Source organism: Rhinopithecus roxellana, chromosome 18 (genome assembly GCF_007565055.1).
Source record: "Rhinopithecus roxellana isolate Shanxi Qingling chromosome 18, ASM756505v1, whole genome shotgun sequence".
Classification (NCBI taxonomy): domain Eukaryota; kingdom Metazoa; phylum Chordata; class Mammalia; order Primates; family Cercopithecidae; genus Rhinopithecus; species Rhinopithecus roxellana.
In genome coordinates, this window is record NC_044566.1 from 13,801,531 (window position 1) to 13,827,730 (window position 26,200).

Genomic DNA, 26,200 nt, shown 5'->3' on the forward strand with positions numbered 1-26,200 from the left:
AAAGACTACAGTATAGTGTAAACATAATTTTTATATGCACTGGAAAACCAAAAAAAGTGTGTGACCTGCTTTATTATATTATTCACTTTGTTGTGATGGTCTGGAATCAAACCTGCAGTGTCTCTGAGGTATGCCTGTACTTAATGTCATCCCTAACTGTGACAGTGCCTCTTGGGCAAGTTTATCTTTGAGGTTATTTTGGACCATGGAAGGTCACAAAGAGTGAAGTGTATAAAGGATTCCCTGAGAAAAGAGGGCTGGAACTTGAGGCAAGGTGGCAGGAGGAAGAGGAGAGAATACAGCTAAAAATACTTAGTACGGTGTCCCTAACTAATTGGTGAAACTAGGACAAGGTTGGCAAAACTTTTGTAGGAGAGTTAAGTCTGAAGGATGGGTTAGTGGCTCCCTGGAGTCCTGATCTGGAAGAATTTCTGCAGTCACAGACAGCCTCAGCAGTGATATCTGCAATGACTGATTACTGATGTCTGCCAGGGGCCCAGGAAGGGTGTGTGTGGCATATTTGTCAGCCATGCTCTGGTGGACATGTGGCTACATTTTGAACTTTTTGGCCTTTTGCTGATCTTTATTTTCGGAAACACATATCAGCATTTCTTTTCTCAAGCATATTCATGGCTATCTACTTGCTGCTCAAATAAGAGATTTATAGTAGTTTAGGCAGAATCTCTCAGAGGTACCTGAGCTAATGACCAGTAAACACCACTCAGCATATGTCTCTAGAAACTATGAGCAGGGAAGTCTCTACAAGTTGGTCATCCCTGTGTAGTCACTTTTTCTCTTTGCAACAGATGTCCAATACACAGGTTCTCCCATGCCTTGGAAACAACTGTCACCCTCAAATCCTCTGGAGTGGATCATGACTGTGGCAGGATCTGTGACATTCATTCTGGGCTTCTCACAGAAGACATGACAGAGTGATATGAACTGTGACTGTGCCGTCACCAGCACTTTCAGGTATAACTGAGCTCTCTGGAAATATCTGCACTACTTGAGGGAGTTGGTGTCCCCAGCTGTGTCCTGCTGCATGATGTCAAATGCTAGAGGCAGGCCATTTGCCTCACTCCCTTATTGCTACACTGCCTGGCTCTTTGCTCTTATTATAAAAAATCAAGTTTTCCTTAAATATCAAAGAATTTTGGCCGGGCATGGTGGCTCACACCCATAATCCCAGCACTTTGGGAGACTGAGGCGGGTGGATCACTTGAGGTCAGGAGTTTGAGACCAGCCTGGCCAACACGGTGAAACCCCGTCTCTACTAAAAATACAAAAATTAGCTGGGTGCACGCCTGTACTCCCAGCTACTTGGGAGTCTGAGGCGAGAGAATCGTTTGAACACGGGAGGCACAGGTTGCAGTGAGCCAAGATTGTGCCACTGCACTCCAGCCTGAGTGACCGAGCAAGACTCCATCTCAAAAAAAAAAAAAAAAAGAATGAATTTTATCTTCAGGGAGCCCCTCTGTTTTAGTCTGCTTGGGCTGCTATACCAAAATACCGTAGACTGGGTGGATGAAACAACAGAAATGTGTATCTTTATAGTTCTGGAGGCTGAGAAGTCTGAGATCAAGATACTGACTGATTCAGTTCCTGGTGAGGGCCAACACCACAGCCTCTAGACATAGACAGCTGCCTTCTTGCTGTGTCCTCACTTGGTGGGAAGACAGCAAGCTGCAGTCTCAAGAACACTGATCCCGTCATGGGGGCCTCCCTCAAGACCTCATCTAAACCTAATAATCTTCCAGAGGCCCACCTCCCAACACCATCACATTGGGGGTGAGGGCTTCCACCTAGAAATGTGAGGGGGTCACAAACACTTAGTCTGTAACACCCTCCTTTCTGCAAGGTGTGTTTTCATTAGAAAACATCAATCCTTAATAATATAACCAAGTTTTTTTAACACTAAAGAGTTTGGCTGGGTGCCGTGGCTCACGCCTGTAATCCCAGCACTTTGGGAGGCCAAAGTGGACGGATCACAAGGTCAGGAGATGGAGACCATCCTGGCTAACATGGTGAAACCACGTCTCCACTAAAAATACAAAAAATTAGCCGGGCATGGTGGTGGGCGCCTGTAGTCCCAGCTACTTGGGAGGCTGAGGCAGGAGAATGGTGTAAACTTGGGAGGTGGAGGTTGCAGTGAGCCAAGTTTGCACCATTGCACTCCAGCCTGGGTGACAGAGCAAGACTCCTCTTAAAAAAAATAAAATAAAATAAAAGAGTTTGACCTGAACGTTTTGTGCTTTGGGTTTTAGCGGGGTTGGTGTGCTTGTGCTACTGGGTTGAGAAAATAGAGAGCTTTAAGAATTATTAACATTTAGCAAAATAATGATGTTTTCAGTTTAAAAAGAACAATAAGTGGTTCGATTCCTATTGCTAATTGTAGAAAACATCATGGTGGAACTGCGTGGGGAAATACAGAGGAAACTGCAGTGGGTTGGGGAGGAGGACCGTTTTGAACTGCTTTTTGTTAAAGTGAACTGACAATTCTGCTTGTTGAGTTGTTAATCCAATGTTGAAATTCAGGTGCTATATCTGATTTCAATTCCTGACTCCTCCACTTAGCACTGTGACTCTGGGCAAGTTACTGAATCTGTCTAAGTCTCAGCTTTGTCACTTCTAAAATGAACGTAATAATAATTCCTACTCCCTGAGACTCCATGAGAAGATTCAATGAGGAGCTGGGAGTGGTGGCTCTCGCCTGTAATCCTAGCACTTTGGGAGGCTGAGGCAGGAGGATCGCTGGAGCCCAGGAGGTCGATGCTGCAGTGAGCCATGTTCATGTCACTGCACTCCAGCCTGGGTGATAGAGGACCCTGCCTCAGAAAAAAAAAGAAAAAAAAGATTCAATGTGAATGTATGCAAAGTAATTCAGGATTGTGTCTGGAACATGGTAAGTGCTCATTAGATGTTAGCCATTATTATTATTATTATTATTATTATTATTATTATTATTATTAGCAGCAGCAGCAGCATGGTGGGAAAGATACAGCACTAGGAAGCCAGAGTCCTTTCCCCAGTTACTGAGGTACGTTGACAACAACAATAACAACAACAACAATAGTAGCAACACTTTTATTACTAAGCTCTTAACATGAATTTACAACTGCCCTGTGAGGTAAGTATTATTACTATTATAATCATCCCTTACTTATAACTGAGGAAATTGAGTCACAGAAAGATTAAATAACTTGCCCAAATAACAAGGCTAATGACCAGCAAGGCCAGGGCTTGAATCCAGGCAGCCTGTTCCAGAGCTGACATGTTGAATTACCATGATATGTTGCTTTTTTTTGGTCTATACAGTTAGGGCCATGGCTGGAGGCAATGTGTAGACCCAGTAATCTGTTGGGATCCCTCCACATCTTGGATCCTTGGGAATGTCCCTGAGTTTAGATCTACTGTTATGCTCTATATCAGACAATGAAAAACACAGTTCTAAGTCCTTATCTTGGGAAACTCTCATAACATTTGGCTTAGTGAAGTCAAATGGTACAAAATTCCAAAGTAAAAGGCACATGGTATAAAATCTTTTCTTAGTTCATCATCCAGCCATCTAGTTCCCTTGCCCGGAGATAGCAAATGTTAGCTAATGGATCAACTTTGAGCAAATTGTTAACCCAAACCTTACCTCTTTATCATCCAAGACAAACACTGCTTCCATGCCCCACCTCCCGTCTCTGCTCTGACTTCCTGGCTGGAGACAGAATTCCCAATAAAGGAGAGAAACAGAAGTAGTTTCTCTCCAGTGCCAGCCTCACCCTCCCTTCCCCTCTCTTTACGTCTCCCCTCCCCACCACTCCTGGGTCTTTCTTTCCCAACTCAAGCTATCACCATGTCACACTACACTAAAGGTATCCTCAGGAGAAGGTTGGGGACATCTGCTTTAACTTCCACAACTCCTTTGCTACCAGGACTATCATTCTGGGTTTATCACCAATTAACATACCACTCACGCTGTGAAGTATAAGGGCTGGTGTCGCTGGACCACCAAAGAAGACTCATTCGCTGTAATATTCCTAAACACAGAATGAAAAAAAAAATAGGATTTTCTTTCTCTAAGTATTCTAGTACTAAACCTTGTAGCTACATATGTATAGGAACAGGGAGATATCAGGACATGCTATTGATCTCATTTGTAAAACCCCAAAATAATAGCAACAACAAACTAAGCATGCACACATTGACTAGCAGATTAAACTGTTAACAGTGAATATGTTACTTACCAACTATTTTAACTTTTAATAAGAAGCATGAATTTCATTTATATATATACACATACATAATATATATATATGATTTTCAGATCTCAGATCTTTTCTCCCCTTTTTATTGTGGTAAAATAACATACGCTTTACCATTTTAACTATTTTTAGTTAGTTGTTTGTTTTTAATAGAGATGGGGTCTCACTATGTTGCCCAGGCTGGTCTCAACCTCCTGGACCCAAGCAATCCTCCCGCCTTGGCCTCCCAAAGTGTTGAGATTACAGGCATGAGCCACTGCACCCAGCCTCAACTATTTTAAGTCTACGATTCAGTGACATTAAGTATATTCACAACGTTGTGCAATAGTCACCACTATCCATTTCCAGAAAATTTCATCATCCCAAATAGAACTCTGTACCCATGAAATAATAACTCCCCATTCCTCCCTCCCCAAGTGCCTTACAACCTTGATTCTACTTTCTGACTCTATGGATTTGTCTGTTCTACAAGCAGCATCATGCAATATTTGCTCTTCAGTGTCTGGTTTATTTCACCAAGCACAGTGTCTTCAATGTTCACCAATGTTATGATATATATTAAAATCACATACATCCTTTTGTCTTCAATGTTCACCAATGTTATGATATATATTAAAATCACATACATCCTTTTGTATGCAAAAGAATTTTTGTTCCTTTTAAAGGCTGAATGATATCCAATTTTATGTATATAATACATTTTAAAAATCCATTCATTTGTTGGTTGGATTGTTACCACCCTATAGCTATTGAGAATAGTGCTGCTATGAAATGGGTGTAGGAGTATCTGTTTGAATCCCTGCTTTCAATTCTTTTGGGCATACACCCAGAAGAGAAATTGCTAGATTCTATGGTTTATCTATATTTAACTTTTTGAGGAAACACCATACTGTTTTCCATAGCAGCTGCACCATTTTACATTCCCACCAGCAATGGACCAGGGTCCTAATTTCTACTCATCATCATCAATCCTTTTTTTAAAAAAATAGTTATCCTAATGGATGTGAAACTCATTTTTTATCCCTCACCCCCCTTTTCCCCTGAGTCCCCAAAGTCCATTGTATCATTCTTTTGCCTGTGCATCATCATAGCTTAGCTCCCACTTATGAGTGAGAACATACGATATTTGGTTTTCCATTCTTGAGTTACTTCACTTAGAATAATGTTCTCCAGGCAGGGTACGGTGGCTCAGGCCTATAATCCCAGCACTTTGGGAGGTTGAGGTGGGCGGATCAAGAGGTCAGGAGATCAAGACCATCCAGGCCAACATGGTGAAACCCCATCTCTACTAAAATGCAAAAAATTAGCCAGGTGTGGTGGCGTGTGCTTGTAATCCCAGCTACTTGGGAGGCTGAGGCAGGGGAATCACTTGAACCGGGGAGGCAGAGGTTGCAGTGAGCTGAGATCACACCACTGCACTCCAGCCTGGCCACAGAGCAAGACTCTGTCTAAAAAATAAATAAATAAATAATAAAGGTCTCCAATTCCATCCAGGATCCAGTTTGCTGCAAATGCCATTGTTTAATTCCGTTTTATGGCTGAGTAGTATTCCATGGTGTGTGTATGTGTATATGTGTATATATATGTGTGTGTGTGTGTGTGTGTATCACATTTTCTTTATTCACTTGTCGATTGATGGGCATTTGGGCTGGTTCCATATTTTTGCAATTGTGAATTGTGCTGCTATAAACATGTGTGTGCAAGTATCTTTTTTATATAATGACTTCTTTTCCACTGGGTAGATAGCCAGTAGTAGGACTGCTGGATCAAATGGTATATCTATTTTTAGTTTTTAAAGGAAACTCCACACTGTTTTCCATAGTGGTTGTACTAGTTTACGTTCCCACCAACAATGTTAAAGTGTTCTCTTGTTAGCACATCCATGCCAACATCTATTATTTTTTGATTTTTTTTTTTTTATCATGGCCATGTGAGTCTCTTTTTTTTTTTTTTTTTTTTTTTCTGAGACGGAGTCTCAATCTGTTGCCAGGCTGGAGTGTAATGGCACGATCTCGGCTCACTGCAATCTCTGCCTCCCAGGTTCAAGTGATTCCCCTGCCTCAGGCTTCCGAGTAGCTGGGACTACAGGCACACACCACCACGCCTGGCTAATTTTTTATGTTTTAGTAGAGATGGGGTTTCACCATGTTGCCCAGAATGGTCTCAATCTCTGATCTCGTGATCCGCCTGCTTCGGCCTCCCAAAGTGTTGGGATTATAGGCATGACTCACCGTGGCTGGCCTCATATTTTTTGTAAAAGGTGTGATGGTTAATTGTGCCACCTTGACTGAGCCATGGGGTGGCTAGCTGTTTGGTCAAACACTATTGTAGGTATACGTGAGGGAACATCTTAAGTCCTGGGCTTCTACAGAGACAGTTTCTATTAATCGCTTTTTTCCTGTATATTGCCCATACTCCTGTTTCTTTGAATGTCTTGTAATTGTTTGTTGAAAATTGCACATTTAAAATGCTATAATGTGGCAACTGCGGAAATTAGATTCTCACCCTTCCCCAGGGCTTGTCATAGTTGCTGTCAGTTATTGTTTGTTTAGTGACTTTTCTGACATAGTCTGTAAAGTCTGTATTCTTTGTCATGTTTGGTTGGTGAAGTCTCCATATAGTTAGTTTAGTGGTCAGGTAGCAATTGGATACAGATTTCCTTAAATACCAGGGACCAGTGAGTTTCCCAGTTTTTGCAAAGGGGATCTGTGAGTAAATTGGGGCTAGCCTTCGACACTCAGCCAGGGCCTTGACAATTCTGTTTGAGCCTTCACTGCCTGCCTGCACACAGCTTCAAGGATATGTTGCACAGAGGTGAGAACTTAGGGCCTTCTCAGGTCTTTCCTAAGCATCCACACAACCCTGGGCTCATGCACAGCCCTCTGCAGGCATGTGGCCTTCTAGCTTCTTAGGAATATGTCGAGTTCCTACAGACATCTCATTCCCTGGCTTTTCCTTGAAAGCTTTTTGGTTAGCCTATTGTTTGCCAGCTAGTATCCACTACTTCAAGCACCTTGAAATTAAATAGTTGCCTCCAAATGTTTTCAATAAATGTCCCCAGGAAGAAGGGTTTTTGCAGCAGGTGATCTTCAGGTCAAGTCAAATAAAGACTGGCTTGCAATCAATGTCTTCCTGGGAACTCCCAGAGAGGGCAAATCCTGACAGATGTGTGGGAATGAGGTTTTGAAGGAACTCTATCTGACACTACCGTGCGTCCTCCAGTAGCTGCCAGGCTGTTGGCTTTTACTGTAATTGTGGACTGTTGATTTTCAAGGCTACCACAGAGCTGGAGGAGATGGGTGATGGGAACAGGGCAAGTTAAGCTTGCTGCTCGTACTGAGATTCAACCATTTTTCTGGAAAAAACACTCCCTGGATTGCTGCAAGCCTTGGGTTAATTTACAGAGTTCTGAAAAAGTTGATTCTCACTATTTTTGCTGATTTTCTCACTGCTTTCCTGGAGGAGAGAAGTTTTGGAGATACTTACATTTTTGCCAACAATATCCTAATGAAGTGTTCATGGAGAAAGAGAGTGAGTTGTGTGAAAAAGCAGTGCTGGAGTTACTGTCAGAGGTGGAGTCATTTCAAGTGATGACAGGGCCCAGGGTAAGGCCAGGGGAATGGACACCTGAAATGGAGTGCAAGCGAAGGTCACTGCTGCGGGAAGGGGCAGGCAATGGATGTTCAGGCCAGACTGATGGGAGGGTGTCCACATGGAGGCTGAAATCCTCCAGGATCAGGATACTACTTGATGGGAGAAGGAGACTGAACCAGGTGCCTAAGTCCTCCCTGACTACAGGAGTGACCTGAGATTGATGGATGGTGGCAGTGTCAGTGCTGGGAAATGAAAGTTGTCACATGCATAGCCAGTATGGAAAACAGTGGCAGAGATATTCTGAAGACTGAAGAGGAACAATAAATTTCAAAAGATAATTATGATATGTAACTAGATATCTTACACCAAGAAGGGAGAATTTTTGTCAATTTAACTAATGTGGTCTACCAGTAGGGAGGATTGTTGTCAATTTAATTAATATGGCCTACCAGTAGAAAAACTTCTTAGTGCCAACAAACTATTTTCACTCATCTCTCCATAAATCAGGAGGTGAAGGCAAGAACTGCAGCCCTTGATAGATGCATCTTCTTGTGGTTCACCCTCTGTCTTCATTCTTGTTCATCTTTTTTTTCTTTTGAGACAGGGTCTCGTTCTGTTGCGCAAGCTGGAGTGCAGTGGCATGATCTCGGCTCACTGCAGCCTTGATCTCCACAGCTCAAGTGATCCTCCCACCTCAGCCTCCTGAGTAGGTAGGACTACAGGTGCTTACCACCATGCCTGACTAAATTTTATTTTTTACATTTTGTAGGACAGGGTCTCACTGCATTGCCAGACTGGTCTCGAACTCTGGGCTCAAGTGATCCTCCCATCCTGGCCTTCCAAAATGCTGAGGTTACAGGTGTGAGCCACCACACCCAGTCTCTCTTCATTCTTTAAGGGAGTCTCCTTTCTCTGAGCTTATATTACCTGTTTTATCTCTGAGTTTACATCACGTTAGGGACCACAAGTCCCTGTTGCTGGAGATGACCCGCCATAAGGATCAGATTGGTGACCTGCATTTAGGCCAAGGATAGTGAAGGACTAGAGAATTCCAAAGAGCCACACACTGTGTTTATTTTTGGAAAGCCATGTTTTCTGCAGGCTCCGAGGGTACTGATTTAGTCATCTTTGGTCTTACACACAGAATCCTAAGTATTCATTATGTAAAATTCTTTTAATCAATCTTTTCACAATGTATAATAGCTGTGATCATAAAATTCTAAGCTATAGCAGCCTACAACAGTAATGTGTAAAAAGCACTATACACTGAAATGTCCTAACTGGGACGTTGCCAAGTTATGTCTGAATACAAACCAAGACATCAAGATTTGGGGCTGGAAAACACACTCTCAATGTAATTGCTTAAAGCCACCATCACTTGGATTCAACTCTCATGACTGTGAAAAGCACTTGAAGTTCAGCTCTCAAGACTATGAAAGCAGAATCCAGGGGACCCAGGGTGGATTCAGCTGCCTTTTCTCTAATTTTCCAACCACATGTTCACACAAGACCTAGCAGTAAAGAGCATGAGGAAAATCAAGCAGGGAAACTTTGCCTCCCCATCAAATTGCTGTAACTCCCTCTCCTGCCTGTCGCTATTAACCTCTGGAAAGAGAGGCCTGTAATTGCCATCTAGTACTCATTCCCATGCAGTCTGCAACATGCAGTGGCTTGGCTTCCATCTCCACCACTCAAAAAAGATCAACACTGATGGATGCTGTGCTCAAGAATGATGCCAATCTTCATCATTCCCTACCTGTTTCCTACTTTTGACAGTGTCGAATGACTGACCTTCATCCCCAAAACTTTCCCTTTCTTTCACCCTCTCGGATACCTCTCTCTATTTTTCCTCCTACAACTCTGACTCCACCTCTTCCTTCCCTGGCTCCTCTTCCTCCAGCAGCTCCTTGCCATTTCCTCTAAGTCCATCCTAGGTTTCATATTGTCTCCCTCTGTACCATCTATCCCTCAGTAATTTGAGCAACTTCCACCTAACGACCTAATCTACATGTTCAATCCACACCTGTGAGCTCTACGCCTCCTGTTCCAATTGCCTACTGGATGCTGACATAGATAGTTAGCAAATATCTCCAGTTCAACATGCCTCAAATTATACAAACTCTCTCCCTAAAACCTGTTTCTCTTGTCTTCCCAGCCACATGGCACCCAGGCTGGAAGTGCGGAGTCATCATTAGCTATTCTCCCTCTCTGTCTCCAGGTTCAATCTATTTCTTACAAAACCATTCCTCTATCTCTCTCCTCTTCATTCCCACTGCCTTCCTAGCTGTCTCCTTGACTGCAGGAGCTTCCTCTTTTTTCCAATCGACATTGCTGCCAGAATTCCCTCTACAATAAACAAATTTGATGAATGTTAGTCCTTAGAGGTTTCCCAAAGCTAGGGTGATTGTATGCCTCTGTTGGCCTAGAACAGTGCTGTTTTCTGCTGACTGTTCAGTTATTCTATCTGGGTAGCATGCCCATTAACTCTCAAAAGTGGCCCATTTGGATGATGAATTTTGTGATCATCCTATCACAGAGCAACAGGTTAAAATCCAAACTCTTTAACCTGGCGTACAATCTGTCCCCAAGCTAACTTTCTATTGCCATCTTTCTTCCATCCTGTTTAACTGCCATTCCCCAAACACGCCAGGCTGTTTCCCAGCTCACTGTCATTGTCCATGCTCTTCTCTCTTCCTAAACACCGTTCCCGCATTTGCCACTTCTCAACTCCTCCTTAACCTTCACCGCCCAGCCAAGGTAGCACCTCATATGTGAAACAGCATATCCTGTCTGCCCCATTCCCATCTGTCAAGAGCCTCCCCTCCGTCCCCTGCTCCCCAGTGATCCTGTAGTGATTTGTTCAACTCTCTGTCACGTATTCTACTTTGAATCTGGTACAACACCTGGCACATTGCAGGTCCTCAAAATATTCTGGAGAGGCTTTCAAGAAGCATGAAGCCAGGAGGTTTTTTTTTCCCCCGGTTGTCTCTGATTAGAATTAAAAGCTTTTATTTTCCATATGGGACTTGCTTGAGAAAATCCAACATGTCAGAGCCAAGTCTATTTCTTCATCTGTAGAGTAATAAGGAGAATAATTGCTGCTGCCAAAAGCTACCCATGTGAACTCAATAAGGTAATAAAAACAAGCCCTGCTGTTGAAGTAGAATGTATTGAAATAGAGAGTGAGATGAGCCTCTCATCCTCTGTCATCTATCCCTACAATCTGCAGCCTGTGTGGTGTGGGGGCAGGAGAAGATTCCGAGAACTGGCAGATGGTTAGATAGAAAATGTACCTATCGGAGGGAACAATGCTTTATCCCAATACAAATGAAACTAATTTGAGAAATAACCACTTACTAAGCATGCACATGGATCAAATATTGTGCTAAGAATTTTACATGTAGTTTATCTTTCCAATTTTGTAAGGAGATTGATGGATATTATGATTCCCCATTTTACAGTGGAGGAGACTGGAGCTCAGAGAGGTTAAGTAACTTGTTGATATAGTTTGGCTCTGTGTTTCCACCCAAATCTCATGTTGAATTGTGATCCCCAATGTTGGGGGAGAAACCTGGTGGGAGGTGATTGGATCATGGGGGTGGATTTCCCCTTTGCTTTTCTCGTGATAGCGAGTGAGTTCTCACAAGATCTGGTTGTTTGAAAGTGTGTAGCACCTCCCCCTTTGCTCTCTCTTCCTCCTGCTCCTACGACGTAACACATGCTGGCTTCCACTTCACCTTCTGCCATGATTGTAAGTTTCCTGAGGCCTTCCCCGCCATGCCTCCTGTACAGCCCGCAGAGCTGTGAGTCAATTAACCCTCCTTTTTATAAATTACTGAGTCTCAGGTAGTTCTTTACAGCAGTGTGAGAATGGACTAAAATACACTTACCAACAGCACAAAGCTAGTAAGTGGTGGAATTGGGATACGTAATAATAATGCTAATAACTAACATGTGCGTACCAGGGTGTCTGTGGTGTGCTTCTCAGTTCTCACACCCACCCTATATATTATATTATGTTATATCTCCATCATCAGATGGAGGCAATGTTAAATAACTAGCCCAAGGTCACATCACTAGGAAGAAAGGGTGCCAGGCAATTTACTCCAGTAATCTTATGACTGGTCACTACCCTGACTCTCCTCCAGGTCTGTCTGACTTTGCTATCTCAGCTCTTTTTATGTTGCCAGAGAATCCATCAGATGGCTCTTCCCTCCTTTCTCAAGATGTGGCCAGCAGACTGTCAGCATCAACATCGCCTGGAAGCACATTAGAAACAATCTTGTGCCCCTACTCCGGGCCTAGGGAGGCAGTATCTGCATTTCCACAAGATCCCAAGGACCTGGTCTAAATCAGTCATTTTCAATCTCATCTGTATATTGGACTCCCCTTGGGGAGCTTTAAAGAATCTGATGCTGGCTGGGCACGGTAGTTCATGCCTGTAATCCCAGCACTTTAGGAGGCCAAGGCCAGGGAATCACTTCAGACCAGGAGCTTCAGACCAGTCTGGGCAACATGGCAAAACCTTGTCTCTACTAAAAATACAAAAATTAGCTGGGCGTGGTGGCACACACCTGAAGTCCCAGCTACTCGGGAGGCTGAGGCAGGAGAATCGCTTGAACCCGGGAGGCAGAGGTTGCAGCGCGTTGAGACTGTACCACTGCACCCCAGTCTGGGGGACAGAGTGAGACTCCTTCTCCCTGTCACCTGCCAAAACAAAAGAATCTGATGCCTGGACACCACTGACAGTGCTTCTGCTTTAATTGTTCAGGTACGGTTTGGGTATTGGGCTTTTTAAAAGCTTCCCAGGGGATTCTGATACGAAGTCAGGTTGTGAACCACTCCCTTAAGCAAATACACTGTTGTTTGCCTCCTTCCTTCACTCATTCAAGTGCACCCTGGCACAATTTGCTGGGGAGATAGACGATTACAATATAGTATCATAAGTAGTAGGTCACCACCATCCCAAAGGCCAGGGGCACCCAGAGGAAGGCCTGATGCCAAGTCAGATTGCCTGGAGATACCAGATGAGACCTCAGGCTCAAGGACAAAGAGGAGCTCTTGGATTTGTTGAGTGCTATGTTGAGCAGGGTGGGAGAAGGGAGAGTTCTATGCTCATTACCAAAGTGAAATTCATAGAATTTTAAGCTGTCATAGATTATAGAGATTGTCTAATGAATCTAACAGTTTTCAAACCTTTTTTTTCTTTTTTCTTTTTTCTTTTTTGAGACAGAGTCTCACTCTGTCGCCCACCTGGAGTGTGGTGGCACCATCTCGGCTCACTGCAACCTGTATCCTGGGTTCAAGCAATTCTCCTGTCTCAGCCTCCCAAGTAGCTGAGGTTACAGGTGTGTACCACCATGATCAGCTAATTTTTGTATTTTTAGTAGAGATGGGATTTCACTATGTTGGCCAGGCTGGCCCCGAACTCCTGACCTCAGGTGATCTGCCTGCCTCGGCCTCCCAAAGTGCTGGGATTACAGATATGAGCCACCACACCCAGCCAACTTTTTAAAAAACTATAACCTACATTAGGAGAAATATTCTATGTCTCAGCTCAGAATATATATAAAGTTTCATAAAACAATGTTTAGCTTCACTAAATTCCATGCACTTTGATATTTTTATTTATTTATTTTGTATAGATGAGGCCTTACTATGTTGGCCAGGTTGGTCTCCAACTTTTGACCTTGAGCCATTCTCCCACCTCAGCCTCCCAAAACACTGGAATTACAAGCATGAGTCACTGCATCCAGCCTACTTTAATATTTTCTAGTATTTCAATACTATTCTCTTTCATTAGAAAGAAAAAAATACTGGTCATGTTTAGCTGGATTCATTTTCCGCTACACTAACGGGTCACAGTGGGCAGTTTGAAAGACCTGGACCTTATCCTTTCAATGTTTCATTGAGGAAACGATGACCCAGAATAACTACATGGCATGGCCTGAGAGAGTAAAGAAAAGTGTGTCCAAGTTCCAGTGTTAAGGACTGGTGTTAGAGACGAAGAAAACCTGTATGGCACTGGTTGGTGGATACTTCAGAGGGACTTGCCTTCTGGAGAAATCCTACTCATTTTTCTGGGAAGTGAAGATACAGTCCTGTAGAGAGGGCAAGATGGCAAATTAATAAATGAGGCATCTGGGTAATTTCTAGGCCCACTGGATATATCAGTATTACTGAATGAAAAATGTCAGTTTAGCTAGGGTTTGGGCCCTATTAGAACCACCTGGGGCCTTTGTCTAGTATATATAGGACTTCCAGCCATTCTGATGTGCACCCTTCCTCTTCAAGAGCCTAAGTTTCTGCTGATAACAAGCCTTATCGAGGTTCGAGCTGATGGGGGTGTATCTATCTCTCCAGTATGTTGGGGCAGGCAGGGAAAACAAAGGTGAGAACTGCTGATCTCTTGAGCAACAGTTTCCAACATTTTAGATTTCACAGGTCAGTAAAAATTCGAAAACAGTTTAGGAATCAATATCAGGGTGCCAATATTTCTTTGTCCCAAAAAAGGAAATCTACATTTAAAAAGGAAGAAACAAAAAACCAAATACTCCCCAAATCTATGGTCATCTACAACTATCATAAAGGTAGGAAGAATATAATCTTAGACTAAAGATAGTCTTGTGCATGAAATATATTTAACTTTTTATAGATAACAAAGCTACTGTACTGTCCTAATTTTTCTGATTTCACTATGAACACTTTATTACAGACCGGTGGTGGTCTGTAGACCAGTGCCTGGAATTACTGCTCCAACAGATATAAACTTCTTCCTGAGGCTATTCATTCTTCCAGTGTGGAAATTTTTTATTCTTTATGTCTTGACTGACATGGAAGACAATTATTTTAAATCATAAAAATATCCATTAAGTCATCTGGAAAATTATACACAAGCCATTAGCTAGATTACATTAAATCTAAAAAACAAGACAGTTCTTATCATTTAGTTTCTCAAGCCATCACCATTCCAAATTTGGCCATAGATGGCTATCATTCTAGTATTGAGCACTGAAGGTAACAGGCACTTGCTTCATTCTTTCCTCTGCATGATGACTGAGTTTCCCAAAGTCCTAGAGAAGCTGGCCTCACTTTCCAAAACTCTCGTTCCTCTCAAGTTCATATGTGTCAAGCTAAGTAAATTTTCTGCATGGTGGGACTTATTTATTTATTTTTAATTGTTCATCCCATTTGTGAGCTCCAGAAGAAATTTTTTTTACTGCTGAAATTCATGAGTTATTATAAAATAAATATATATGAACATTTAATTCAGTATAAAAATCCTGCGGTATTAAAATGAAAACCTAATTGTAGCTGTCATTCTCTTTATTAATATTGGTCTAGACAGTATTTTTCACTTTTTCACCCCATCATTAGTAGTTGTGGGGGGGGGTGTCAAGAAACAGAGCAAGATTTATTGTTAATATGCCATCTGTTAAAAACTGTACCAGAGAAACCAGACACGTGTACCTCAAAACGTATTGAAATGCTACGTTTTACCAAAGAAATTCTAGGTCATTTCTAATGCCTCTTCGGAATGTCAATGAATTACTATTTCAATTGATTACAGACTCTAAAAAGTAAAAACTCATTATTTTCAAACCCTTTGAATTTGCTGTTTGTACAGATCAGGCCTGGAGTGCCTTCCTAAAAGTTATTTATCTTCCCCTTTTTTGCTTGCTTCACAGAAGCAACTGAATTCTCTGTGTTTTTATCTGTCTCATATATTTCTGAGAGTCAAAACTGCCTTACGAGGTTTTTTGTTTTTTGTTTTTGTTCTTTCTTTGCTAAATCTGTGTGTTTTTAGTGCAGCACATTTTGTTTTCTCATCTGTATGATTTGCTTGAAGGTTTTGATATTTACATGTTATAAAAGAAAATGTCCAAAGTGTATGAAAAACACATTCCTTGTAAAATCTCATTATTTCCTAATGTTTAGGTCTGTTTATTTCGATGTGGAGGTTGTAGAAGTTTTTTGGCATTAGTATTCTAAAGAGTTTAGTATTTGTTCATGTGTACATTGTGCCTATGAGAATGATGTGAAAATGTATCTGCATCCAATCATTTGATCAGTCCTGCAGAAGCTTCTTCCATTCCTACTGTTACTGATGCTGTCCAGCCTTCACTACTTTTTTAATTGAGGTAAAATAGACGTAACACAAAATTTACCATTTTAACCAATTTTAAATGGTTTAGTGGCATTAAGTACATTCACATTGTTGTGCAGCCCCCTCATTTTTTGTACCTGGGTTACTGAAACAACCTTAAAAATGCAGTCTTGCTTCTAATTGTGCCGCCATTAAGGAAGGAACTAGAAATTGTATCTCTGCTGACTTATTTTCATTGGTGTATAGAAGAAAAATGGAAAGACAGAAGAAGCATTCTTTGTCATTTCTTCTGTACCTTAGACTTCTGAGTTGCTGAAAATGAAATGCAGACAATGTTCTCAGGGCAAAAAAAGGACAAGTACCTGCTGTACTGGGTCCATCCCCTGCTGCAGATCATTCCTTGTTCAGGACATTTCGGCCCAAGCATTTGTTCTGAGAACACATAGAAAATAAAAAAATTTATTTGGCATTAAAGGGTCTGGCCACTGGAAGCACAAAGAAGCTTTCAGAAGTAAATTCTATAGCTTTAAAATGTGCTGAAATGATCATTTCAAAAACTAAAAGGCAAAACTCTTAGATGACCAAACTAAGTTTGTAAGTGAAAATAAAGAAGCCTGAACTGCTTTGGCCCCCACCAGGGCCAAATTGGTTGGTGTGCACTGAGTCTTCAGTCCTCTTGGGGGGCAGTAGAGTAGGTGCATCAGAATTGAGGAGCCCACTGCTGCAAATAGCTGTGGTTGGAGCCTTTGGCAGTGCAGTTTTGTATCACTAGATGTCAGTGTGGACTTTCCCAACCTCCATCTTCTTGCCTTTGCAGGAGGTGGACTAGACATCACTTGGGGGCCTTCCTCAAGTTCTGGCAAACATAAGGCTATTTTCAGAACTGTAATTTCACCAAATATTTTGTCCACCTACATATATTGACTTTTAAGAGTTCTAGAAAACACAAACAGAAACTTTGAACCAAAGGTTGTTCTTTTTAATGCTGTGCCCTTCTAATCTCAATGCTTACATTTGGAAGCCTGCTTACAAGGATGTTCCAAGGCCAGCAATGGAAAGTTCCATGTAGGGTCTTTTAACAGCAGCATGGCCAGATACCTGCAGGCCTAGCTTCAAGAAAGTGTGGCTCCTTACACTACCAGGGCTCAGGAATAGGGACAGGAAGTCAAGAAGAAGTATATTAGGGCCAGATGTGGTGGCTCAGACCTGTAATCCCAGCACTACAGGAGGCTGAGGCGGGTGGATCACCAGAGGTCAGGAGTTTGAGACCAGTCTGGCCCACATGGCAAAACCCTGTCTGTATTAAAAACACAAAAATTAGCTGGGCATGGTGGCACACACCTGTAATCCCAGCTACTTGGGAGGCTGAGGCAGGAGAATTTCGTAAACCTGGGAGGCGAAGGTTGCAGTGAGCCAAGATCGGGCCACTGAACTCCAGCCTAGGTGACAGCAAGACTCTGTCTCAAAAAAAAAAAAAAAAAAAAAGAGAAAAGTATATGTGATTAGCCATATAGGGATTTAGTGGCCATATTTATCAGGTTTTTTTCTGAAGTAGTTTGCAATCAGCTGCCTTCTGAAACCTTGAAGAATAGTCTTTGTATTAATTTTCCCATTGCTGATGTAACAAATTACCATAAATTCAGTGACTTAAAACAACACAAATTTATCTTACTGTTCTAGAGGTCAGACATCTGAAATGGGACTCAAGTGGACTCACCTAAAATCGAGGTGTCAGGAGGGCTGTGTTCTTCTTGGAGTCTTGGGGAGAATCCCTCTCCTTGTCTTTTCCAGCTTCTAGAGGCCACCTGCATCCCTTGGCTGGTGGCCCTCTTCAGGCTTCAAAACCAACAATAACCTTGAGGGTTTCTTTGAACCACTCTGACCCTGCCTCCCTCTTTTACTTTTAAGGAACCTTGTAAGCACCCTGGGACCACACAGACCACCCAGGACTAGCTCCCTATCTCAAGATCCTGAGTTTATTGACAACTGCAATGTCTCTCTTGCTCCGTGAGGTTCGAGGGATGAGGACATGGACATTTCTGGGTGGGCGGAGTCGGCACTTTTCTGCCTACTACAGTCATTACTTTTAAAGTAATACATGATGCAATTTTTCAGGTGATGAATTTTTTAACAGACTAATTCAGTGTCACAAACAACTGTTTCTATTGGAGACTATGTTGGAAAATAACAAGGGCTACATTTCCTTCGCTTATGGAGTGATAACAATGAAAATTAATTTGCCACACCCAGCATTCGTATTTGGTCACCTTCCAACTGAACTGAGCACTAACTCCACTCCTTTGTTGACCCCTATGCTCAGGGTGTCCATTCCCAGAACAGCACTGAGCAGGCACAGGGTGAACACATACAGAGAGAGCTGGAGACATGATTCCCACACCAAGAAGCACTGAACAAAGTGAAATCCAGTGCACTGAGGGACCAGACTAGGGTAACCTAGTGCATACCCCTGTGCAAATTCAACATACAGCTGGAGGCCCAAAGCCAAGAGAACCTAACCCCATGCCTTGCCATAACTACAAGGCTGGTTTTGTCCTGCCTATGTAAAGCTGAATTCAGCTCCCTTTCTGGATGAATTTCAACTTCTTAGCTCAGTACACCAGGCCGGTTACATGCAGCTTTCCAGCCTATTCTCTCACCCTCTCACCTGTTACTCTTCATTCCAGCTATAATTAACTGCTTGAAGTTCTTCAGCTACTCAAAGCTCTCTCTTGCTTCATGCTCCCTCAGCCTGGAATGCCTATGGGTGCTGAAGCCAGAAGTCTCTCAAGACTCAGCCCAGCGTCCCTTCTCGAACTACATCTTTGTCCTTCACCAGTCCCCATCCCTTCAGTCAGCTCCAGTATGCCTTTACCGCATGGTACTCTGATCATCTCTTCATTTCTATCTAAGTCCCTTGACTAGAAGCTATAAGGTTTTTGAAGCTATATGGTGTTTGATTTAACTTTACACGCCCAGATGCTCAGCCACTTTATTTAAAGAATGAAAATATCTCCAGTGTGGGTCCTAAGGTATTCTGATGTTTCCCTGCACTAGGAATGACCCAGCTCAGGGCTATGTTCCAAAACCTACCCCGTTTAGACTTGTATCCCTAGAGTTCAGCCAGAGCCCAGCTAGCTTCTGGGAAACAGAGGGTGGGGTAAATTGACCAGGAGCTCTTGTTGCTCTATCTTCTCATGGTAGAGGAAAGGCAGTCCCCCAACTATGACCTTACCCTTTCCAACCTGGCCTAACTTGGGGGCATAGATCATTCAATAGCAACTCAAAGGGAATTGGCCCCCTAAGGCACAAACTTGCCCTGGCTGAACAGTGGGAAGGACAGCCAACTTCACACACAAACTTAAGGTGGTGAAGACAGTCTGTTAAGTCAGTAGTAATTCCGGACATGCATTAATCACTGCTGCCTGCCCTTAGCGAGCCATAGCTGTTACTCAAAGTCTCTTGCATATAGATTGTCTTCAGGCTCTCTAGAAGCAGGCACTGTGGGGAGTTAAAAATAAAGCAGAAATAGAGTTCCTGTACTTGGGAGGCTTAAACAATCTAGTCCTAAAATGTAGGGCTTGCCTTTATGGGGGCTTTTGGCTACCTTTGAGGGAGGAAGTGGTAAGAGAAAATGTCTCATAATACATTTTAATCATACATGTGCAACAATTATTCACATACAGTATTCATGATTTAAGGAAGTGACAGGAGGCAGTTTGGAGGGTGCATCTGCATTGGAGGAGGGACCACATGCATTATGTAGCAGAGAGCTATTTTTTCTCCAAGCTAGTCTTCACTTCTGTAGGCTGGGAAAATCCCCTCGGTACCGACCCCATGATACACTTTTCCCACTAAATTTTATGTCTTTTTAACAGTATGTCCCCAGTAAAGATCTTGGATTCCTTTCAAAACACTATGTATGGAATCTGAGAGTTTCCTTTATAATGGAGTAAAAGCATCATGGGTTGTGGTTGGTTGGTATTAAGAGGTTTTAAATAAGGGCTCTTAAAGATAAAAAAAAATGTTTGAAAGCCCAAGTGAATTAATTGAGAATAGAACACGATATAAATATTTAAGCTCTTAATAATACTACATACCATTTTGGTAAGCAAAAATTAAGTTATTTTTATTAGCAGGTGCTGACATTGTATCTCAAGCTGTTTTTAGAAAGCAAAATGATTCCGGAATCTATGTTAAACATAGCCATAGGGCTTCGGTCATCGATTAATCAACACGAAATGCTTTTGTGACACATTTAAGCCTATTTAGGACCCAAAGACTCTTTAGCCAAAGTGTTAACTGCCCTGTGGAATCAAAAGAAAAAAAATGTTTAAGGGTTTAAATATTGGAGATTTCAAATAGGTAGTCTCTGACACCTTAATGATAATTTCCTTTCAAATTTCATCTATCTAGTTATCTATGAGTATGTATACACCCCCCCCCCCCACACACATCCATCCATCCCATGGTGGAAAGATATAGATTTGTCATCATGACATATGCGCTATCATCATTATAGCAGTGATGTAAATACTTATTAGTAAACTACTGCTAATTATTACCAATACATCCTTATGCATCAATAATGTATAAAAATTTCACAAAATGATAAAATCAATTCCAGTGAGTGTTAGTATATATTGAACTGTAAAATGTCACAACCTACTGGAGATAATATGGAAATTATTACAATCTGCTAGGAATAATAACATTGAGATTAAAATTTGTTCTCTATTAACACATTTCAAAGTACTCTCAAATAGAGACTGAATCTTTTGAGAATCATAACCACTCAGTGAGACTGGTATTACTATATGATCATCCGTGTTTTACAGAAGAAACAGGTTTAGCCAGGTTAAGTGGCTTGCCCTAAATCCCACAGCCAGTGTTAGACAAAGCCAGGGCCTAACCCCAGCTTGAGCTCAACCACTTCATGGCATGTACTTTTAATCCTGTCATGATTGGCTCTTGTCTTTTGCTTCTCATTAAAAAACCAATGCAAGTACAGGGGAGGGATGACAAAATTTTGTTAAAGACATTACATAAACTTTTGATGTTTTCTGAACAATTACCCAACAATGTGATTCCTAAATACTACAAACTAAGCTTTTGAATTTAAGATGTAAGTTTCTAATCACCACTAAGATCTTGGACAGTGTATGTAGGATGTATTAACACATATGTAGGATGTATTAAGATTCATTTTAATATTTAGATGGTCCATTTGTTTCTTTAAAAAGTAAAATAATAGGAAAATAGGCCTATTTAAAAATAGGTAATTATACATATAGTCCTATTTTGGTAGAGATGAGGTAGTGTATGAACACTTACTTGAAAACAAAAAACAAAAAACCAAAGCCACAACCATCTCTTAAATCCTATAACAAGGGGAAAAGTGGGATGGCAAAACCTTAGCAAAATATGTAGGGCTAGTGCTGGCTGCAGGACAGCCCTGTACAGAGGCTGTGGTCCCTGACTGAGAGGACTAATGGGTGTCACTATGCAAATTTGCTGGCCCACACATCAAAGGTCTGATCCAGGAGAGTTTTAAAAGAGAAACCAAGAGAGGAAAGAGGAACGCAAAGGAGAGTAAGGGAATACAAAGGGAAGAGGCTCGCCCCAACTAAACTTCAAACTAGACAACAACAAACTGATTGGGTCAGGCATTTTTATTGAAAGCCCAGAAGTAGCTTACCTGTTCTAGTGTGGGTTTGTGGCCAATAATTTTGTCAGTGTGAAGTGCTTTAACAATATCTAATTTTGCACCCCCAAAGCCTTTGGTCAACATATCATTGAACGGCATCAGGAGGAATATAGTGTATTTTGAAACCTTCAAATTTGAAACATTTTAAAGAGCTGGGCTCTCGTCTCTTAATAAGGTCATGAAGGCATTAAAACAACAGTTCTGATTGTAGAGGAAAGCGCCATTTAGACCAGTGCTTCTCCAAACAAGAGTCTGAAGTCTGATGGCAGCAACATCACTGCGCAGTTTGTTAGGATGCAAATTCTCCAGGCCCAACCCTGAGCTATGGAAGGAGAATCATTGAGGGTGGGGCTCAACAGCCTGTTTTAACAAGGTTTTCCTGTAATTCTTGTGTGTGCTAAAGTTTGCAAAGCACTGATTTAGACTACTGTTTATCCAAGTGCAGATTACAACCCATTAGGGGGTTATAAAATCAATCCAATAAGCGGTGACCAGCATTTTACAAAAGTGAAGTCAAATAGAAAGCAGAGTGCATTTCAGGTAGCATGGGTATTATCTCAAAAACCTGTTGCAGTTCTACATATGTGTATACCTGTGTGTACTCATTTGGATGAAGCAGCACTTTTAAATTTTGAAGAACTGGTAGGTATAATAAAGAAGTGACGGCTGGGCGTGGTGGCTCACGCCTGTAATCCCAGCACTTTGGGAAGCCGAGGTGGGTAGATCACAAGTTCTGGAGTTCAAGACCATCCTGGCCAACATGGTGAAGCCTACTAAAAATACAAAAAAATGAGCTGGGCATGATGGCACGTGCCTGTATCCCAGCTACTCCAGAGGCTGAGGCAGGAGAATCGCTTGAACCTGGGAGGCGGAGGTTGCAGTTAGCCCAGATCCCACCACTGCACTCCAGCCTGGCGACAGAGCAAGACTCCATCTCAAAATAAATAAATAAATACATAAGCGACACATTTTCAATGAAGGCAGAACTGTTTGGTTGACAATAACATACATCGAAAGCTTCATGCTGGTGACTGGAGAGAGATGAGAAGGGTGAGGAGAGAGGAAAGAGGGCCAAGGAAAGAACATAGAAGCCCAGCATTTTATCTCCAGAATCCTCGTGGGGAAAGAAACAAAAAGGCCCACCAGAGAGGAGGCGGAAGGGGCATCCACCACAAGGGAAATGTCAAGGAGAATAAGAACGTAAGTTAATGAGTGACATTCAAGAAATAATCGTTTTAGTACAACTGGTGAAGATATATGTATTCACTCACTCATTCATTCATTCATTCACCAAACATTTTTTGTAACATTGCAAGACCAGACACTATGTTAAACACTGGAGGTACAGACATGAAGTTTGTCATGGAGCCAATTATTTAGTGACAAGCAAGATGTGTAATAACAATAACATGATCAGAGCTATGAAGGAGTTATTGTACAGCACTGAGTGGGAACACTGAAGTCAGTCTGTGATGCTAGGATGGGGAAGGAGGTGGCAGGAAACATCTGCAGAGGGCACTTAACCAAAATAATGACCATATCTTAACATATTGCGTATAAAGCACTGAGTACCTTTGTTTTTCCATTAAATATGTGTGTTTGTGTACATAGATACACGATGCATGTCTTTGTATGTATACATATATTCTTCTCCATTTGTTTAAAAACTTGATTCCCATCCCCTAAGAGTGATGAAAATCATTACATAAACGACTTATTGCAAATAGTGAAAAAATGACAAAGTATTTATTTCTGTAGTTTCATAAAACACCACTTGCTATTATTTTCAAGTAGTGACTAGACATTTTCAAAATAGGAGTCTCAGAGCAGGCTGTTCCCTGGGTATCCAGACCCTGCTCTGCCCTGAAGAGACCACACCAACACCGAGGAATGCACTGAAGAGAATTTTATTACATTCCATTTTAGAGAAGTTACAGGATCTTAAAGATGCAGGTGCCCTAGGATTTAACACAAAAAGTCGGCCAGGTGTGGTAGCTCACGCCTGTAATCCCAGCACTTTGGGAGACCGAGGCAGGTGGATCACTTGAGGACAGGAGTTCGAGACCAGTCTGGCCAACATGGTGAAACCCTGTCTCTACTAAAAATACAAAATTAGCCAGGTGTGGTGGCACGTGCCTGTAATCCCAGCTATTCTGGAGGAGGAGGCAGGAGAATCGCTCGAACCCGGGAGGAGGAGGTTGCAGTGAGCCGAGATCGCACCACTGCACTCCAGCCTGGGTGACTGAGCAAGACTCGGTCTCAAAAACAAAAACAAAAACAAACCTGAAGTCCAAAAAAGTAAAATAATTTGCTCACTACACATAATTTAGTTTGGTGTTGGGCCTAGATCCTAGGTTTTGTGAGTCAGGTGCAGCGTTCCTGGCACGACGGTTTTTGCCCTACCACAGAGGGTCAAGTTGGACTATCCCAAGTTCTTCCAACTCTGCGCTTCCTCCCAGGTTGGTGTTTCATGAGTGAGTCTAATTCAGATCAAGCTGGCTTCTGAGATTGTTTTTTTTAAATCAGTGTGTAACACCAACACCCACCAAAACCAAATGGCTCTGGGCACAGGACACAGCCATTCACGCCCCCTGCCAGGAAAAGCTGCAGCTGACACAGGCTCCTCCAGCGTCGGCGGGCCACCTGCGGGAGGAGGGGCGGCCTTCTGGTTGGCGCCCTGTGTCCGTCCCTCCTATCGGCTTAGGCCCCGCGAGGAAGACTCGGGCTCGCCCTGGCTGGCAGGGCGGGGCCAGAGACCTGTCCATCACCGAGGCCACGGGTGGCAGCACCTACCACACCGCAGTACCTTGGCGAGGCGGAGCAGAGCCGGGCAGGTCGCGGCCAGGGGAGGCGGGGCAAGGCCAGCGGGAGCCAATTGGCCCGGCGGCGCGAGGGGGCGGGGGCGGGGTCACCGCGCGCGACCCAAACACACGGGCTGGGCGCACCCTGCCGCCGCGCCGCTCCGCGGTCTTCCGGCGCGAGGGCCGGGGAACCTCCTCCCCTCCGGACACCCCCACCTTCGCGGCCCAGATCCTCCCGCCAGCCCGGCCCCTCCTTCGCAGGGGGAGCGAGGCGACGGTTGCCGGGAAGCGCGCGCCACCCCTCCCTCCCATTCTTCGTCCTCTCTTCGCGCGCCACCCGTTTTTCCTCTTTCTCCGTTAATAACAGCTGGGTGGCTGGGGGAGGAGGGAAGGTGGCCCTGGCGGAGTCTGGCCCGGCGCCTCCCACTCAGCCGCCAGCCGCCGTGGGAGCCGCAGGATGGCGGCGGTAGCGGCGGCCGCCCGAGAGGAGGCGGTGCCGAGGCCCGGGGCTCCGAGCGCGGCGGCAGAGAGCGGCAGCAGCCCGTCGTGGCGCACCAGAACCGAAACCAGCGGCAGCCGCACGGCCACCTGAGCCGCCCGTTCCTGCTGGAGCCAGCGAGGGGTGCCAGCAGCCGGGACCTCTTCCTCTCCGCGTCTCTTCGTCTCCTGCGCCCGCGTCAGGCCGCCGGCCTCGCCCACCGCCCCGAGAAGAGCGCGCAGGGCGCCGACTGCCCCTCGGGGCGCCGGGCGGCGGCCCTGGACGTGCGGGGGTCCCTCTGGGCCGGCCGCGGCGCCTCGGCCCTGCCCTCTAGCTCCTGCGCTCGCTCCCGCCCTCCCGGCTCTCGGGGTGCAGCGCGCGGGCCCGGCCAGGGGCAGGGCGGACATGGGCGCCAAGCAGAGCGGCCCGGCCGCCGCTAACGGCCGCACGCGCGCCTACTCGGGCTCGGATCTACCTTCCAGTAGCAGTGGAGGGGCCAATGGGACCGCGGGCGGCGGCGGGGGCGCTCGGGCCGCCGCCGCCGGGAGGTTCCCGACTCAGGTGCCCAGCGCTCACCAGCCCAGCGCCTCAGGCGGCGCCGCGGCGGCCGCGGCGGCCCCAGCAGCCCCGCGCAGCCGCTCCCTCGGCGGGGCCGTGGGGAGCGTGGCGTCGGGGGCCCGCGCGGCGCAGTCCTCCTTCAGCATCCCAAACAGCAGCAGCGGCCCTTACGGCTCGCAGGACTCGGTGCACAGCAGCCCTGAAGACAGCGGCGGCGGCCGGGACCGGCCGGTGGACGGGAGCCCCGGCGGGCCGCGCCTGGTGATCGGCTCCTTACCAGCTCACCTCTCGCCGCACATGTTTGGAGGTAGGGACCCCTCTCCGCGCGCCCGCACTCAGTCCGCCCTCGGCTGCACGTGGGTCGTGGCCGCCGACTATTTTTACCCTTCTCCTTTTCTCGGCGCTGGTCTTCATCCTGGGAAGAAACCCCTGGCACTTAACTCCTGCGGTGCCGCTACCGTGTAGACGCGTGGTTTTGTTTTTAAACATCGTGAGCACCCTCACCTCAGCGGCTCCCCAATAGAGAAAGTCTGTTTTCCAGAGAGATGACTGGAGCAAATGTTTTACAGCAAACCGACGAAACAGCCCTTGTGGTTGTGGCTTTTAGTACCAGGAAGTCAGGAGGAGACCCGTTGCTAAATGTAGTTCTATCTGGGGACTCAGTGGGGAACAGTTTTTAAAGGCCAAAAGTCAGAGGGTCTCGAA

At 44.3% G+C, this 26,200-nt stretch overlaps 1 protein-coding gene and 1 long non-coding RNA gene across 4 annotated transcripts in view; one reads left to right on the forward strand and one right to left on the reverse strand.

Moving 5' to 3' along the window:
- The window catches only part of LOC115894558, a 39,159-nt gene extending 18,798 nt beyond the window's left edge, over positions 1–20,361 (reverse strand). Inside the window, exons 1-3 of one of the 2 annotated variants that reach the window (XR_004054667.1) lie at positions 17,672–20,361; positions 16,317–16,386; positions 3,959–4,028 (exon numbers count right to left, since the gene is read on the reverse strand). This is a non-coding gene — a long non-coding RNA (uncharacterized LOC115894558). Of the gene's footprint in view, positions 1–3,958; positions 4,029–16,316; positions 16,387–17,295; positions 17,332–17,671 lie in introns of those variants that run through there. The other variant, XR_004054668.1, reaches the window with a different exon arrangement.
- Positions 20,362–24,292: 3,931 nt separating this feature from the next.
- The window catches only part of ZNRF2 (zinc and ring finger 2), a 90,326-nt gene continuing 88,418 nt past the window's right edge, over positions 24,293–26,200 (forward strand). Inside the window, exon 1 of one of the 2 annotated variants that reach the window (XM_030922093.1) lies at positions 24,293–25,802. In XM_030922093.1, the coding sequence (XP_030777953.1) occupies positions 25,343–25,802 (460 nt within the window). In that variant the 5' untranslated portion in view covers positions 24,293–25,342. The remainder of the gene's footprint in view (positions 25,803–26,200) is intronic. The other variant, XM_030922092.1, reaches the window with a different exon arrangement.